The 16,682-nt window shown below is 52.6% G+C and overlaps 6 protein-coding genes across 6 annotated transcripts; 1 reads left to right on the top strand and 5 right to left on the bottom strand.

Annotated features, from left to right (window-relative positions):
* Positions 1-455: 455 nt before the first annotated feature.
* Positions 456-1,522, bottom strand: P153DRAFT_4623 (uncharacterized protein). Its single transcript, XM_033673211.1, has 3 exons — positions 1,217-1,522; positions 934-1,161; positions 456-876 (listed from the first exon to the last, which is right to left on the bottom strand). The coding sequence occupies exons 1-3, from the start codon at positions 1,389-1,391 to the stop codon at positions 488-490; spliced, it is 792 nt and encodes a 263-aa protein (XP_033528947.1). The 5' UTR covers positions 1,392-1,522; the 3' UTR covers positions 456-487.
* A 132-nt stretch (positions 1,523-1,654) lies between these two features.
* P153DRAFT_279452 (uncharacterized protein) lies at positions 1,655-2,325 on the bottom strand (the record flags this gene model as incomplete). The annotated part of the gene is made up of 2 exons (XM_033663021.1): positions 1,655-2,071; positions 2,125-2,325. 2 exons carry the CDS (start codon positions 2,323-2,325, stop codon positions 1,655-1,657), a joined length of 618 nt encoding a protein of 205 aa, XP_033528946.1.
* A 298-nt stretch (positions 2,326-2,623) lies between these two features.
* P153DRAFT_305048 (uncharacterized protein) lies at positions 2,624-4,747 on the bottom strand. The gene is made up of 3 exons (XM_033664588.1): positions 4,522-4,747; positions 3,265-4,413; positions 2,624-3,214 (listed from the first exon to the last, which is right to left on the bottom strand). Exons 1-3 carry the CDS (start codon positions 4,687-4,689, stop codon positions 2,993-2,995), a joined length of 1,539 nt encoding a protein of 512 aa, XP_033528945.1. The 5' UTR covers positions 4,690-4,747; the 3' UTR covers positions 2,624-2,992.
* A 159-nt stretch (positions 4,748-4,906) lies between these two features.
* Positions 4,907-7,835, top strand: P153DRAFT_279863 (tetrapyrrole biosynthesis, uroporphyrinogen III synthase; the record flags this gene model as incomplete). Its single annotated transcript, XM_033663045.1, has 5 exons — positions 4,907-5,805; positions 6,348-6,540; positions 6,658-7,442; positions 7,497-7,705; positions 7,765-7,835. 5 exons carry the CDS (start codon positions 4,907-4,909, stop codon positions 7,833-7,835), a joined length of 2,157 nt encoding a protein of 718 aa, XP_033528944.1.
* A 458-nt stretch (positions 7,836-8,293) lies between these two features.
* P153DRAFT_305039 (uncharacterized protein) lies at positions 8,294-11,329 on the bottom strand. The gene is made up of 2 exons (XM_033664587.1): positions 9,258-11,329; positions 8,294-9,208 (listed from the first exon to the last, which is right to left on the bottom strand). Exons 1-2 carry the CDS (start codon positions 10,880-10,882, stop codon positions 8,434-8,436), a joined length of 2,400 nt encoding a protein of 799 aa, XP_033528943.1. The 5' UTR covers positions 10,883-11,329; the 3' UTR covers positions 8,294-8,433.
* A 267-nt stretch (positions 11,330-11,596) lies between these two features.
* P153DRAFT_362314 (glycosyltransferase family 1 protein) lies at positions 11,597-16,565 on the bottom strand. The gene is made up of 5 exons (XM_033667103.1): positions 15,451-16,565; positions 14,962-15,402; positions 13,754-14,908; positions 12,104-13,702; positions 11,597-12,052 (listed from the first exon to the last, which is right to left on the bottom strand). The coding sequence occupies exons 1-5, from the start codon at positions 16,300-16,302 to the stop codon at positions 11,759-11,761; spliced, it is 4,341 nt and encodes a 1,446-aa protein (XP_033528942.1). The 5' UTR covers positions 16,303-16,565; the 3' UTR covers positions 11,597-11,758.
* Between the last annotated feature and the right edge of the window lie 117 nt (positions 16,566-16,682).

Raw genomic sequence — 16,682 nt, 5'->3', positions numbered from 1 at the left:
TCAATCTTGTCCGTGTTCCAGCCTTGTGTACGAGGGTGGTACAAGGCTGTGTTGTATGCAAGGCATCCTGAGCACAGCCCAATCATGAGTCTCTCGAAGTTGCATGGAGTGAGCTAATAAATGTTACTACCCTTTCGAATGCAGACTGTGATATGGTGGCTGGAATGAGTCCAGTGACCATCAAGTGTTGAGCCCAAAGAGGAAGTCAAGAGCGAATTATGCAAGCGTGATATCTCAGTGGCGTTCAGAGCTGCAGGCTAGTACTTTAAAGTCGAACCTCCGCAAGTATGCGTTTGATGCATTGTCACTCTTGTTTCTATTCTTGGGTTCCTTCTCTCTCCAAAAGCCCGGTCTGCGGCAAGATCAATGTTTACATGGCATTATGTCTGCCTAGCTAATTCTGGCAGTTCTTTCAACAACTAGCTGATCTTCCTATAGATAGTAATTACTTCAATATTGCATATACTATTACCCGGCTCAGTCACTCCTAGAACTGCTTTTTGACAACATCCAACCGTCTCATCTCACCCCTCTGCCTCTTACCATTCCTCTTAATATTCCCACCCACGTAACCCAACCAATTCTCCTCGACCCAAGTGATCGGAATTCCGGCCACAGTACCCAGCACACAGAAAAACGTTGCCCAGAACTGCAATAACCACACCAACACCCAAGACCCCGGCGCAACAAACTTCACAAACTGATCAACCTGATACAGATCGTTCTGCTCCGCGATATAGTACTTGCCATCCCCCTCATTGCGTTGCAATGTAATGACTGTGGTTAGATTGACGGGCGCGTAGTAAAAGGGCACAATCCAGGCGCGGAAGATTTGGAAGATTTGTACATAGAGAAGAAGGTTGGGTTCATCAAAGGCTGTTCGCGCTCGTCAGCTACAGCTGCATCAGCATGCATGCATGAAATATTACTTACCGACAGACCGCACTGTGATGTCAATGTTCGGACTCATAATTTTGTACCACCGGTATATGGTCTGTATTAGGAAGCGCGAGCTGAGTCCTGACTTTGAGCCCCAGCTGCCTGTCCGGCAGAATGGGTGTGTGAACGAAGCATTAGGTGTGAAGTATGTTTCGATTGTTTCGCGTTGGATTGAGGGAGGTGATTGCGTGAGAAGGTGAATCACGCCCGAGATTTCTTTCACTGTGGAGACATTAATATATTGATCGTTGGATTGCGATCTGGGGAGAATATTGACCTGGATTCTCCATCCTAGAATTTGGGTGACTATAGGTTGTTACGCAGGCAGAAAATCGGGGGGTGTTCAATACTTTTTGAGGCGAAGATGTATGTGTAAAGTTGCATGTGAAAGCACTCAAGTGTGACGTCATGCTTCTGTCGCCGTTCACTTCTCGCCGAAAGTTTTGCCTCATAAGCGAATGTTGCTGCGAGAACAGCTCTGTTTTGCCATAATCGGGTGCAAAAGTGCTGACAACAATATGAGATCTGAGAACATGGTTGCGTTGGCTGTGTTACATAAACACACAAAAGATATGCCGGTCTGTTTATCGAACGCATTATGCATTACACTCATGCTAAATACACATGGTTTTGCACCGTAGCGCTGGAAAGGGTTCTATTTATGCCCGTTTCGTATTTTCATGCTTCGTGGTTCTTCCGTTTCATAGGAACGCATCTACTGCGACCTCCACTGCTTGATCTCGGCCTCGTCGATGTGCCTCAGCTTATTCACACTTGGGGACTCGCCCGTCGCGATGCCCTTCGCCAACTCGACGTATCCGCCAACAGTTGTCCTCCTTGAGACAGCATATTGGACAGTCTGAGCCTTAACACGGATGATGCCAATACGCGGGTCTTCTGGGCCGCCGTCGTGCTTGCCGTCGCCGAGATCGCCAATCCACGCCTTGAGAGCTGGAGAGTAGTGTTTCCTGACGATCGCACGGTCGGTCTCGATCGAGGCGTGACCGGAAATGCTAGCCCATTGGCCAGAAGAGTCGATGAAGCCGAGGTTGATAACGGAGTCATCCTTGAGATCATCCGTCTTGCCAGACTCAGTGTTAGTGTGGAAGAGGAGGTCGAAGCCGTGTCCTTCCTGCTCATTGATTAGACGCTGGAACACTCATATTGAGGCTTGGGCCGACAAACCTTAGCGGCCAAGGCCATTGCTCTTGAGGCCAATAGATCGCTGTCTGTGGCATGCGTGGTCATCAAGCAGAACTTGGTGCTGTCGATGAATGTGAAGAGATCCTCGACCTTGTCCTTGAGGGAAACCTCATCCTTGTTCTTCTCTGTGTAGGGGTCGGCGGCCTTGGAGCCGGTGTCTGTGTTGCTGAAGGAGGAAGACATGGTGATGATGTGAGAGTTTGATGTACCGGTAGCTGTGAGGAAAGTGTCAGTTGGTGGGGTTCAATCAGTCGAGAACAACGTGTACCTTTGACTGAACAATGTGCAGCGGGGTAGTGGTGTGTTTGAGGGGCGGTACGACGCGTTTTGTACCTAGTCTGGGCAGACTTCATGACGTCAGTCGAATGTCACCTCGGAAGGACCCTCGTGGAAGACCCCACAATTCACTAGGAGGAAATGGCGCGATCTGATAGCAGATGTAGATCGTGATCGACCACATTAACAATAAGTCAACAGTGAAGGTAAAACGATTATCTTTATATTACCATCAGGATCGATCATGTGTACAAGCCATCAACCCAAGCTCCTACAATATCTCACATATCAACACTTCATATTGAAAGATGGGATTGGAACGTTTGAACTTAGACATTAAAGAAATATACTCCCGATCAAGATTTCCTGATACTTCTAAAGAACATAGAAATACATCGTGAAACCTTAAGATCGACGCCGTATCGTTATCCCATAAACATACCTGCGAGAACCGTATCCCAGGCTGGAAAGAAGAAGAAGAATATGCCAAACCGTAGGCAATGCGATATCCCAGGTAGATTGCCAAACTTTTGAGAACTGATTATCCTTACTGAGCTTATCTCGCCAGCATAGCTTATGCCTCTGTGGCCTCCTCTTCCTTGTCTTCGATGGATGCCTTCTGGAGCTCCTCAGCAGCATCTGTAGCACCGTCTTTCTCCTGGTTGAGCTCGGCGGATGGGGACGAGCCGTTGACGTTCTTCTGAGCCGGCTTGCGAGCAGAGTCACTGGTACCGTTGGTGCCCTCGGTTTCCTCCGCCTCGAGACGCTCGATCTCCTTCTGCGCCTTGGCGATGTTCTACGTGCATTGTTAGCATTGGTTAAAGCATGATGTACAGGCAAGCTCACCTCCTTAGTCTTGCGGTCCTGGTCCTTCTTCCAGTGCGCAAGCTTCTCGTTCAGCTTCTCGACTGTGGAAGGGACCTCAGCTTGGCTCGAGGGAGCATCGACACCAACCTTTGCCAACTCCGCAATGATACCCATGTTGAGGTTGAACTTGGTCACGGCAGGAGCAGCGCCGCCCTTCTTGCCCTTCTTGCCCTTCTTGCCGCCAGTGCCAACGAAGTAGCTCTCTTCCTCTTGGTCCTTCTTGGAGACACGAGTGCCCTTGAGACCAGCATCGTCGACAGTACGTTGTGCGGAAGCAGCGAATTGACTGGCGGAAGCGGTCTCTTTAGCAGGCAGAGCAGATGGGTCGAAATGACGGATCAGCCCTTCGGTAGAGTTGATCTCGTCTTGGTATGCGGGTGCGCTGGCCTCCTCAAGGCGGCTGCTGGCAGCCTCCTTGCGCTTGGAGGCCAGGTATTGCTGCTGTTCCTGCTTCTTCTTCTCGTTGCGGATCTTGCGAGCCTGGTAGTCGTAGTCGGCGAACGCACGCTTCTGTTGGTAGTACGTGTCTTTGAGTTCTTTCCTTGCCTGGTACTTCTCCTGTTGGAGAGCGCGCGCCTTGTCAGTCTCCTCACGGAGGGCCTTCAAGTTCTTGAAAGCCTCGTCCTGCTCGCCCTTGAGACCATCAAGTTCAGTCTGGAGCCTGGTGTACTTCTCACTCAGCGCCTTCTGCTCTGGGTCGTCCAGTGTCTTCTTCTGTTCGGCAATTTGGGCCTTGATGTCGTCAATGCCCTTTTGCTGCGAGTCGAAGGCGGAGAAATTCTTGCGGGTCTTGTTCAAGTTGCTGATCTCAGACAAGGCCTTCTTCTCGTCCACTAGCTTCATCATGCCGCTGTCGACCTGCTTCTGGAGGCGTGCAATCTCCTGGTCGACATCCTCGACAGACCTGAAGTTGACGCGGCCCTTTGCAGTCTTGAGCTCAGCCAATCGCGACTTGAGCTGCTCGTCGAGCTTCTTGATCTTCTCAAATACAGCGTTGCGCGAGCCTTTGTTGCCCTGTTGGGCTGTGCGGATCGCATTCAACTCGGTCTTGAGTTCTTGCTGGCGCTTTCCGTTGGGCGAGTCCTTATTGTTAGGGCGGGCGAGGTCGAGCTTCGCCTTGCAGGCATTCTGTTACACCGTCAGTAAATTTGACAAGAGAGGGTCTGTTGCGACGCAGGTACCCGACGGCTCGTGCGCTGAGTGCATGGACAGAGTTGTGGAGGCGGGGTTACTCACCAGCTTTTCTTGGGCAGCGGTGTGTTCCTTCTCCGCCTGTGCGAGGTCCGTCTTGTACTTTTCCTCATCGGGCTTCTCAGGCTTGGTGATCTGCTGCTTTTCCTGAGGAGCAGCAGAGGCATCGGCGGTAGCCACCTGTGCAGCGGAGGGAGTCGCGAATTCGGCCATGTCGGTGGTCAATTGTATAGATCGGTCGAGTACAGTGGTCGATGCGACGTGCGAAGAGTGTGGCCCGGGGAGTAGGGTGAGCACGGTCAAATTTTATAATTGCTGGGGACAGATCGAGGGACCGAGTGAAATTCGAGGTCGTGAATCCACCTTGGCACGCTAAAACCCCAACGTTGTTCTCGTCTTGCGTTCGACCTTTCAACGATCAACGACACCAATGGCAGAAGACAAGATCCCTATACTCCTACTAAAAACCAAATCAGTGCCAACAGACACATACGAAGAGCTGTTCACAACATGTGACGATCAACGCTACGCGCCCGTCTTTGTACCTGTTCTGGAGCACCGATTCAAGCAGGCTGCGTTAGACGAGGTGCGACGTTATGTCGCTAGTCGGGGGCTTGTACCATTGTCGCAACAGGGACTTGCCACTTACGGTGCTATGATTTTCACCTCTCAGCGTGCTGTGGAAGCCTTCACCCAGATCGTTGAGGAGCTCCGAGAAAGAGGCACCCATGCTGTGGACGAGTTGCTTCCCGAGAGTTTTCCATTATACGTTGTTGGACCGGCCACGGCACGTGGGTTGAGGTCGCTGAACCTGCGCTGTCCCATTCTGGGTGAGGAAACAGGTAATGGAGAAACTTTGGCGGCCTTCATCTTGGAGCATTACAATGGCATACACGCAGGGGCTACGAAACCACCTATTTTGTTTCTTGTTGGCGATAAGAGAAGGGACATTATACCTAAAACACTTGAATCAGAGAAGCTTGACGTACAGAGGAGATCCAAGGTGGACGAACTAGTTATATACGAAACTGGAGAAATGATGTCGTTCAAAGCCAACTTTACGGAAATTTGGCGACACAATATAGAGAACGGATCAAAACTTCAATGGATTGTCGTTTTCTCTCCGACTGGTTGTCAAGCCATGCTCGAGAGCCTGGGCTTCCTGGACACAAACACCGGGAAAGCCAAACCTATCACTAGTCAAAGAGATACTCTCATAGTGACCATCGGCCCAACTACTCGCGATTATCTTATCCACGAGTTCGACTTCACTCCCGACGTCTGCGCAGAGAAGCCAAGTCCCGATGGCATAGCTGAAGGCATCAGAGAGTTTTGGGACAAGCACGGCCATTAATATACATCGCAAGATAACAATGAAGGATAGCAAACTTTGGCGTTAGTCGCTTCCAAATACTTGCGAGGAGTGGAGGTCACACTTCAATGTTGCTAGAGCCATAATGAAGCCATCTTTCAAGTCATCAATCAGTTATCAAAGTACGTGCAACAGGCTACAGGATTGGAAAGAGAGATTGCAAGCTAATACGTATGCGCAGAACGCCCAGTTACATCATGCGCAGCTCTCACTGTCGTGACGCAATTTGTGCAACTAGCCATCCCTTTTGATCGCGTCTCGTTCTGGTAATTAGAGTTCAGCACGTGCGGTGGTGGCACGAAAACGCGTGACGTCAGGACTCACTTAGCCTTAAACGCGAGGCGACCCTGAGGCATTGTATCCTCGTTGTATTTCACCCTTTATCTTTGAATTCCTCATTCATAACACCCAACTTTCGCATATTTCTCTGCAGACTCTCCTCAAACATTCATCAATCAGCAATCATGGCAGGAACACGCGCATCAACACGCAATGGTAGCAGTTCCAGCCCTGCAAAGGGCCAGAATGCTGTCGCTGGAACGAAGAGGAAGCAAGAGAGTGAACCATCTCCCAAGCGTGAGCGCAAGACTGCAAAGAAGCAAGCGACCATTGAGGAGATGATTGGCGACAAGAAACAAGAAGACAGTGAGGTGAACGATACTGCACCAGCTGTGCAGGGTCAAGACGCGAAGGTTGACGCGTTTGAAGAGAAGCCAGCTGAACAGCAAGTCGAGACTAAAGAAGAAGAAGCCAAAACAGACACAAAAGTCGACGACGAGATGTTAGAGGATGCTTACGAGAATGCGAAGGCCGAAGAGACCAACAACGCGGACGAAGAAGCAAACAACAACACCGAGGACGAACAGACAAACGATGACGCGAAGACTTCAGAGGCCAATGGCGACGTGAAGGTAGCCGAGACCGGTGACGAGGCAAAGACAGCAGAGACCGATGGCAAGTCACAGGAAGATAAGACTGCCGATGAATCGAAGCCAGAGGCCATTGGCGACGGTGCGATCGAAGAGTCTTCCCAGCGCGAAAAGCAGATGCCGTCGAACATCCTCGAGAAAGGTGTCATCTACTTCTTCACCCGCAACCGCGTCAGCATCGACGATGCCTCAAGCGTGGGCGATCTGCAACGAACCTTCTTCGTCCTACGACCTCTCCCTACCGGCGCAAAACTCGGCGACGGCGCTCTCCAAGACCTAAAGAACAACCGTCTAATGGCGTTGCCTAAGAAGGTGTTTCCCAAGTCCAGCAATGACAAGTTCATGGCGTTTGTCGAGAAGGCAAATACCACAATCCAGGACCTGAAGGACAACTTCTTCAAAGGCGATGCCTACGAGACCAAGACGCAGGGCACGCGGCAAAACGACCCCGTCACGCCTGTTGCTGAGGGTGTATATGCGATTACGCGCACCGAAGACGCGACTACACATCTCGTTTACTCGACCACAATCCCCTCGGAGCTAGGTCAAGTGCAAGAGGATCTCGGCATCAAGTCCCAAGGCAGCTTCATCGTCAGTGTCAAGAACCCCGAGCGCAGTGGCCCCGCAAGCGCTCAATTAGACCACAAGCCCGCTTTCTCAAAGGAGTAAGTCTCATACCAAAACAACTATGACATGTTCAGCGAACTGACCACGCACAGAATCATCGAAGCCTTCCGCAACCTAGCTTGGTCCGAAGTCAAGCCCCACCATCTCGACCACGAGTACTGCCAAATCCTGCTCATCGGTGAGGACGCCGAGGCGGGCATGGAGCCCACGACCAAGGACCAGAAACACGATAAAGAGACACCGCAGGAGGAGCTGGAGAAGCTGGAGCATGAGGACGAACTGAGGGTTCAGCATCTGCATGGTACGTTACTCTTCTTTCATCTTTACTTGATTTCGTTTCGCATGACTAACTGGTAATAGGTGACGATTCGGTCTTTGACGACTTGAGGATTAGCAAGGAGGAGTATTCTAAGGTGCCTACTACGTGGTGAGAAGCATCGAGACTCGAGGCACTCTGTATAATATTATGTATGTGTGGGCTGGCTGGCGTTTTATTGAGACTTTGTCAGGCGCATGGATATGTGACTAGAAGGTTGTCCTGGGCGGTATTTGCAACGGGACATCGGAACGGGAAAGGGGTTACAAAACGGATGGATAGGTATTTTTCGCGTAGGATCACGGGGAATAGGCGAATGCACCTTACCAAACCATAGCTCAATCACATCGCATTTGTCATTTGCAATCGACCAAATTCTTCGCTGTTCATTAGAGTGTTGGTGATTGCAGTCAAACTAGGATCAAATGGGAAGCGATTAAGCGTTGTACATATCCATGTACACATCAAAGATCAAGTTCATATTCATTCAGATGACGCCCTGCCCATGTCCTGCCCTTTCGCAGCATAAACATCGAACGCACTACATAAACGCCCCCAAAAGTACCAAATCCCACCAGGATAACAACCAATGCCAGACTCCATGCCAAAGACACCGCGCTATGCATCCCCCCAATCTCATCTCATCTTCATGCAAGAACAGTGTATATAATCCCCAAAGCATGAAATCGCCTAACTCCTGTCCACTTCCCCCTCTACTCCTCATCACTACTCCCAAACCCCGCCAGCATTTCAGCTTCCAGCCCATCATCCCCCTCCTCCTCGCCGTCTTTATCCACTTCCTCAGGCCCTGTGGCCTCTGGGCTCGGCAGCCCCGAGCTCTTCTCCGCGGTGAGCACGTTCGTGAGGCTAGTGACACGCTCCATGGTGCGTTTTTTGCGGCGCTGAAGGCGGGATGTAGACGCACTTGCGTCGCTGTCATCGGCTTCGCTTACCTCTGTGGAGGTGGAAGTGCGTTTGCGCTTCTTTTTCGGAGCATTTTTATCTGTGCTTCCGGGGTTTGCGGATTGGGAAGTGGAGCTGTTGTCTGAGCGGACGCTCTCGGCGTCGCTTTCACTCCCGCTGTTGCCCTCGGCCTCGGCTTCAGCTTCGGTTTCCGTGTCGCTCTCGTTTAGGAAATCGTCGAGTTCGTCGTCTAGGCTCGCCCATGTGTCTGCCGTCAAGGCGAGCGTGACGGGGGACTCGGCATCCTCTTCGCCGGTGACATCATCGTCGAGGTCTTCGAAAGGGGAATTACCGCGCTCTGCTGGATCGACTTCGATGGTGTATGGGGTCTCGTCCACGTGTTGCCAGCGCGTGCAGCACTGGAACATCCATTCTGGGTTGACGATCTTGATGTGGGGGTAGTGTGCTGCTTTTTTTACTTTTGTTGTTTTGCGGTCGGGATTCGCGATTACGTGGGTAGTGCGCCGGGTCACGTTGATAGCTACTTCGGCGCCAAAGCTTTTGATCCAGAGCGCAAAGTCGGAGCTGCGGTGTGTTAGCTTGGGCGTTGTGATAGGGGGCGGGTAAGACTTACGTCTGGACATCCACGCCGAGTGGAATGATGCCCGAGAAGACTACGACTGCGCCGTCGAGTACCTCTTGCTTGATGCGCGGCATGAGCTCGCCGCAATGTGGGATCACATCGTTGAATGGACGCTTCTTGGGACTCCTCTCGCCTTTTAGTTCTGCGATGCGGCCGCCAGCTGGTACCGCCTTTGATTTGAGATACTCGTCGTAGAAAGTCCGGTGCACACGTCGCAAATTCGCCTCCATGACATCCAGTCCCCGATCGTCGTTGTTCAAGACGCTGTGCCGAGTGTGAGACTCTGCAGGCACAACATTGCCGTTCTCGACTTGGTGGTTGGGCGACTGATCATCGGTTCCTTCGTCTTTCTTGTCCAGCATAAGCTGCCTCTGTAGGAGCGGCCGCTCGGTTTGTTGCGCAATGATAACCTTTTCTTGTTCCTTGGCCTGCTCTGCTAGTGTTTCCAAACTCTCGCCGACCGCCATTGAAGTGATCAGTTGAGCTTCCAATTCGTTCATGGTGTCATTTGTGCTTTCTGCAGATGCGGATTCGGCAGGCTTTGCGGTGTCCGAGACGGCGTTGGAGGGCTCAGCCTCGGGTTTTTCTGCAACGGGTTTCGCCTTTGTAGACGTGACGAGCTCCTGCTGCTTAGGCAAGAAGCTTGCGTTGATGTCGCCGGCGCCGGGGAAGAAGTTGAAGACGGGCACGCGGACCAGGTGAGGGCTGTACTGCCAGACGTCTGCTCTGTCGTCAATGATGACCACCATGGCCGTCTGCTGGTAGAACAGGCGCTGCAGGCTCTTCAGCTTGTCTGTGTAGTTTTCGTCGCGGCTGAGGATGCGGTCGCCAAAGTACTTGCGGTCGGGGTCGACAATCTTGGCCACTTCCTGGGCATATGCGCGCGTGGCCATGGTGTAGACGTGCATCTCGTACAGCTTCGACATGCGGTCAAAGAAGCCCTTCAGGCCCGGGCGCATCTTGACGTAGTACATGTTGGCGCCCACGTTGGAGACGTTGTCGTCGGGCAGGCGGAAGCCCTGCACGTCCTTGACGGCGTCGTAGTTTGGGTTCTCGGGGTCGGCCTTCCACTCGGCAATCGTCTTCTCGCATGTCGTGTGGATAACGGTCTGATCGAGATCGACAATCAGGATCAGCTTCTTCGCGCCCAGCAGGCGCTTCTTGGTGTCCTCCTCGGCGCGCACAGCCTCCTTGTGGCTGACGAGCAGGGCGACGTTGTCGTGCGTCATGTTGACCGTGGCGCGGTCGACGTTGCGCTCCTTGGTGAGGTAGTCGACCTTTGTCATGTCCAGGCCGCAGTCGGCGCAGAGGCCGCCAAACTGCGTCTCGTGGGTGCAGGGCTCCTCCAGCTCGAGCAGCTCGACGCCTGGGCGCTGGATGACGGTGCCCGCCTTGATGAACCATCGCGTAATGTTGCCCTCGGTGCTCGCGTCGAAGCGCGTGGGAAAGCGCTTCTTGACCGTCTTTTCACCGCCCCATTTGTCGCCCTCGGTCACGGTGCTCTCGTAGTAGTAGGTGAACAGGCGGTCCGACCGCTTGACGTCGGCATTGCGCGCCTGGTGCAGCTCCTGGATGGTGATGGGATAGTGCAGGCCCGGGGGCGATGAGATCTTCATTCCTCTGTGCAGCCGCCCATGCGCGTGTCGACGTCGGTGTCGAGGGTGTGGCAGTGGTAGGCGCGTCGCGACGTCAATCGGCGCATTCGGTACGTGAGCGGGAGCTTGGAGCTTGAGCTTGAGTCGGAGCTTGGCGACACAACTACGCGGTATGACGTTGCAGAAACACGAGCGTGTAGTGATGGTGGTGACAAAAGTGGTAGTAGTGGTGGTGGTAATAGTAGTAACAGATCGCCGCAGGGAACTGGTGTGCGACAGATGTATAAACTGAGTGGCAGGGATCTTGGCGTTGCTGCTCCAAAAAGGCCAAAACGACGAGCGGGCGCCGGGCTTTTGTAGGCGAGGGGAAGCCAGGGGTCATCTTTAGGCTCTCTGGTAGTACATCACGTGAGTTGATCAACAAACTCCCGCTCTCCCTCTCAAGGAAGACCACGCCTCGTCTGTGGGCATGTTTATCCAAACGTTGAACACCAGAGAACGGGACATGGCACATCGGTGGACATATACGTCTACCCTCACCGCTCACGCTAGGCAACTACCTCAGTGCTGTCCAGCCTGTCAAGCTCGCATGAGCACATGTTGACGACGAACTCGTGTTTGGGTGACTCAGTCAGTCGAATGACTGCCTCGATCCCGTTCATGTCCAGTGCGAACAGTCAAAAACAAAAGCTGCCATCACATGGACTGACATGAGATGATATTACCATTACCGCATGCATACCCAAGACAGTCACTCCACAACGCTTCACGCTACGTGTCTATGAAAACCGCTCAAATCCGTCGTTATCAAATCTTGTGCGCTCGTATCTATTCCAAAACCACTTATACGCCTCGCAAATTGTGCTTGAACCCCCCAAATGGAAAACAAAAATATACTCAGCCTCGCTGCGTTGACTCGGAGTTGCGCTTCTGCCCGCCTCTCGACACCATGTTCCCCAACACCGAAGCGCCTCGACCCGTTCGTGATTCATCCTGATTCAGACCCATCACCGCCTGCTGCAGCTCAAAGGGGTGAGATACGTCGACCTCCTCACCCTCCTCGACTATCGTCCACTCATCCTCGAATTCATCCGTGTTGTCGTCATCCTGCTTGACGTGTTTCTTGATGAGCGAGCGAGCACGATCGAGCTCGCGATATATTGTCTGGATGGCTACCTGTGTGCCCTTGTCCTAGAATTTCGTCAGTAAAAGATAGTGTGGTTGGAGTCAAAGCGTGCTTACCTTGCGGATCCTCTGCCCCAAGACCTTCGCCTTGATAATCATACGCTCGCTGTTCGTCGCTTCCCACAACGCTCGGCTGAACACACTCGTGTTGACCTTCTTCAGCCAGATACCAACACCCAAGTCCTCGACGCGCTGAGCGAAGAAGTACTGGTCACCAAAGAAGGGCTTGATGATGGTAGGGATACCAGCCCGAAGGCTTGCTCCAGTCGTACCAGATCCACCATGGTGGACCGCTGCGTCCATCTGCTTGAACAGCCAGTCATGGGGTGCCGACTGAATCTGGAAGATCTCTGCTGGCAGAGGCATCTCGGGCTTCGAAGCGTCCTTGGTCTCCAAGCGATCGGACCAGCCCTTGGACAGCACACAGCGTACATCTGCCTTCAATACCGAGTCGACGACCGTCTTTGTGAGAGCGGCGGGGTCATCGATGACAATGGAGCCGAAGCCAACGTAAACCAACTTCTTGTTATCCTTGCGTGCCTGCTCGATGAACGCTTTCAGGTCTGGAGGTGGTTCATACATATCGGCCTCATCCAGAAACCAGTATCCCGTAACACGGACCCAATCGGGCCAGTCAAGTGGTGGAGGGACCACATGGGGGCTGAAGTTGTACAGAAACGGTCGAAGATTTGCCTGCATCTTGGCTTGAGACGTATTCGACAACCCCAATTCTCTGCGGCGCCACTTGTTGACCTGGCCCGAGATGGCTGTCCAGAAGATGGCGTCGAAAGTGATGTACGTGATACTATTGTACCCACCGCCCATCTTGTTCTCCAAGACCGAGAACGCATGGGGATAGGCTCGAGTGCGAGTCCAAGGCATCGTAAAGGCGCGGAAGTAAGGAATTTCCAAGGCTTCTGCAATGTGAATACCAGCCATCGTGCTGGGACTTTCGATCAGAACATCGGCGCCCTGACACGCCCTCCACGAAGAGCTGCATACTTCGTCAAGCCAACCGCGGAATTTGGCATTGGCCTCTTTCATGAAGCCATAGGTAAACATGCCGTGCTCGACACAGATTCGCATGAGCTCTGCGGGATCACCGCCAACAGGTCTGAAGTCAATACCATGCTTCCGCACCCACGGCTCGAACTCAGCATGCGTAGCAATTCGTGGCTTGTGACCTTCCTTCAAGAGCTCCTTACACAGCGCGATGTAGGGTTGAACATCACCTCGCGACCCAATAGTCAGGCAAACGATCGTCAGCGGCTCCGACGGTTTGAAGTCGACGAAAGAGGCGAGTGGGTCGTCGAAGATTAGTGGGATCCGATCGTGCTCTGCAGCGCGCATAACATCCGGCACATTGACCTGCTTCCCAGCATCGGTGTCTTGTCGCGCCTGTTGTAGAAGGTCGTGTTCTGCTTTGGCTGCTTCGTCTTCGCTATCGACTCCAGAAGACTCGTCATCTTCTTCAAGATATTTGGTGTTCTCCAAGATACGTAGCACCGTGATGGCGCACTCGTCGCGATATTCAGCCTTCGAAAACTCGAAAAAGAGTTCTTCATGCCCCCTGATCACAATCGCAAGTCCATGATATCCAAGTCGAAATCCCTTCTCCTTATTGACGTTTTCGATGTCTCTCATGGGCAGGATGAGCTAAGCCAGTCAGCGCCTTCATTTATGATCAAACTTCGAAGACCAACATACCTTCGTCTTTGAAGTAGGCATCAAGCTACGGAAGCAAAAATACCTCGAGCTGATGTAAATCTTCCCGTAGTTAGGCAACACTCGCTGAAGCGATGCAAAGAATGACGACTGGAGTATTTCTGTCTCAGGGAAGGCAAAGTGTTCCCTAAAGTTCTCTGCCGCCTTCACTGCATCCTCGTCGTCTTCAAAGCCGTGTATCTGATCGTTAGGCTCGAGGCCTTCTGCGGTGTTATAGTGCTTCCGGCCGCCCACCAGCATTCCGGACACCTTCTCATAGTATCCCATTGATTCAGTCGCGAGCAAACTGCCCATCTTTTTCGACCTGTTTCGAAGGAACCCTGCTAAGCCGGAGGCTTTCTGCAGTGGATACGATGCAATGTCCTGGAGAGCAGACGAGGAGCCCGATAATGGTGGTTGTCCTGATTGAGTATCTGTGTCCTCATCTGTGTCATGCGCACCCACTAGCGGTGGGGCGTTGTTGGGCCGTTTTGCAGGTCGTGATGCAGGTTTTATCTGCGGTTTTCCCACTCCAGAAGAGCGTGTGGTATCCTGTGAATTTCTAGCAGGATCTATTCTGCCCGAAGCGGGCGTAGGGGAGTCAAGTGCGGGCGCACGAAATAAATCAGAACGGTCGAGAATTTGTGATGCGGATGCCCCGCTCTCATCCATGGATTGCACTGCAGCCGAAGACTCGGTACCAGGTTCGAGGGAAAGAGTGGCAGACTCCGAATCGGTAGCCCGTGGCGATAGTGGTGATTGATCTCTTGGGCTTCTCGCTCGCCTATCATACTGACCACTAAAACTGCGCCGTACCTCGTGGCTTGGGCGACGGGAGGTGCGGTTGGCTTCCGTGCTGCGTCGCACGTCCCAGCTCTTCCGGTTGACATCGGTACTAGATCGCGCAGATACGTCACCTATGCTAGGCCTGCCAGCACGTGGGCCAGGAAGGGGTGAAAGGGTGGCTCGAACGTTCTCTTTGATATGAGGCGCGTTGCTCGGACTACCCGGTGTCGTATCGTCACGATAATTTGGTGTACGTAGAGGGGTAGAAGTGGTCGTAGTATGGTCGTTTCCTTGGTGATGTTCATTGTCGTTGATCATAATGCGCAAAACGTTAAGTGCGTCTTGGCCATTGGTGAAGAACGAGAAGAAGTACTACCAAGTTTAGCAAAGTCTCACATAACACAGAACCCAGAACAAATAATTACCTCATCAATAGCAAATGTCTCATCATTGTCAATCACGCGCACCTTGACCGTATCCGCGAAATCTAGTATCGAGCTCTCCTCGATTTCGAGGACGTTCTGGATTGGCAACGAGATCTTGACGCTGTTGCCCTCATTGTGCGTACGAAAGATGACCTTCTGAATGGACCTCACCCATTCTTTTGCACTCACCGCACTATCAGCCTTGAACTGTAGTGTCCTTTCGTCGGTGGTAACGATGAATGTGGTCTCGTCGTCACCCTTTTTCTTAGCCTCGAGAACCTCGGCCGAAATGGCGTATTGCAGGTTGATACGGTTTCGCGGAAAGTAGAGCTCTGCTGGGTTTGTATAGTATGACAAGACGTCGCCTCGGAGAATGAACCAGTATCTGTTGTACTTGGATCGACCTCGCTTGAAGAGGTAACCAGTCTTACTGACGTCGTGCTACGATAATCAGCCACTTGTTTGAAGAGAGAAGTTTTGTAAGCTCACATGTTTCTTGGGTATATACGCATAGAAGCATATGTGCTTCTGGGTGATGTACATGTACCCCTGCAGCAGGATACTCTGGAGCAGCCAGCAGGGATATTCTGAAATGACCTCTTCGACCTCGTCAAACTCGAATATCTGCTGTATCCTACTGGAAAGAGTGACTGGCGCCTTGCTCTTAGCCACACCAGCCGAGCTCCCGTTTCTACTCCCCCGACTAGAGGCTTTTGCTTTTTCGACGTGTACGTCTTTTCCGGGGGCTGTCTTTGCACTGCCTTTTGAGGGCTGTTCACTTGTGGGTATCGCAGGTGACGCTTTCTCAGACGGTCGAGGCGGCAGGAACTGGGAGGATGACATCAAGTCTGTGGGCTGCGCTTCCGACCTTCCATCCTTCCTGCTCGACATCTTCAACTTGGGCAGTGACCGCAGCAGCCTGTTCTCCGATGTTGTCCTCTTGTGCTTGTCCTTATCCACCTTGCTGTCCCGCGACTCGTCTGGTGCGTTCTGGAAGTCGTTCGCCGAGCTCAGGCGACTTATTCTTGCAGCGCCGTCCAGGCTGTGGAATGGTGTCTTTCTCTTGCCCTCATCTTCGCTATCGCCCGAATCCACCTCCTGCATAGTCCCAAGATCTGTCTGGGACTGCTGACCGGCTCGAGCAATCATGGAGAATATAGACTGATTCATCGACATGGTGTTGTTCCGCTTTGGCGCCGTGACATCGTCCTGCGCATCCTCCCCGTCCATGAAGCGCTCGGGAATATCCAGCGACATCCTGCGCGGCTCCTTCCTCGACTCTCTGCGCTTCTTCGTTAATTTGCGACTACCCACGCTTCTCCCTCGCTCGTGTGAAGCCATGTTGTGCGTTCGTGTTGTGTGTTCGCGATTAGGCAATCGTGGGGATGTCGAAGTACTCGGAACTAGCGGGTGGAAGGAAGTGCTGCGGCGGGCAACGAGGCTTGGATATGCAGATGTGCTGCGGGTGGCTCACTGCTTCAGGCAGTCACTGAGCTTTACTGGCTTCGGGGCTCACATGTTGAACAAGTGCAGGTGAGTCTAAATGGACCTGACGCGTTGACAGCGAATGAACAATCACGACGTTCACGAGACGGAACCGTACTGGTCTAGCGTCTGAGTAACACATGCGTGCATGTGTACATGTCGAGACGACCGACGGATGATAAGGGCACCAGGCACCTGCAATAGCTGGTTTCTGTGAGAGCGTCACGAGTTTTACT

This window comes from Dothidotthia symphoricarpi (assembly GCF_010015815.1).
Source record: "Dothidotthia symphoricarpi CBS 119687 unplaced genomic scaffold P153scaffold_1, whole genome shotgun sequence".
Lineage (NCBI taxonomy): Eukaryota > Fungi > Ascomycota > Dothideomycetes > Pleosporales > Dothidotthiaceae > Dothidotthia > Dothidotthia symphoricarpi.
Note: the sequence above shows the minus strand (reverse complement) of the source record. Positions and strands in the feature narration are given on the sequence as shown.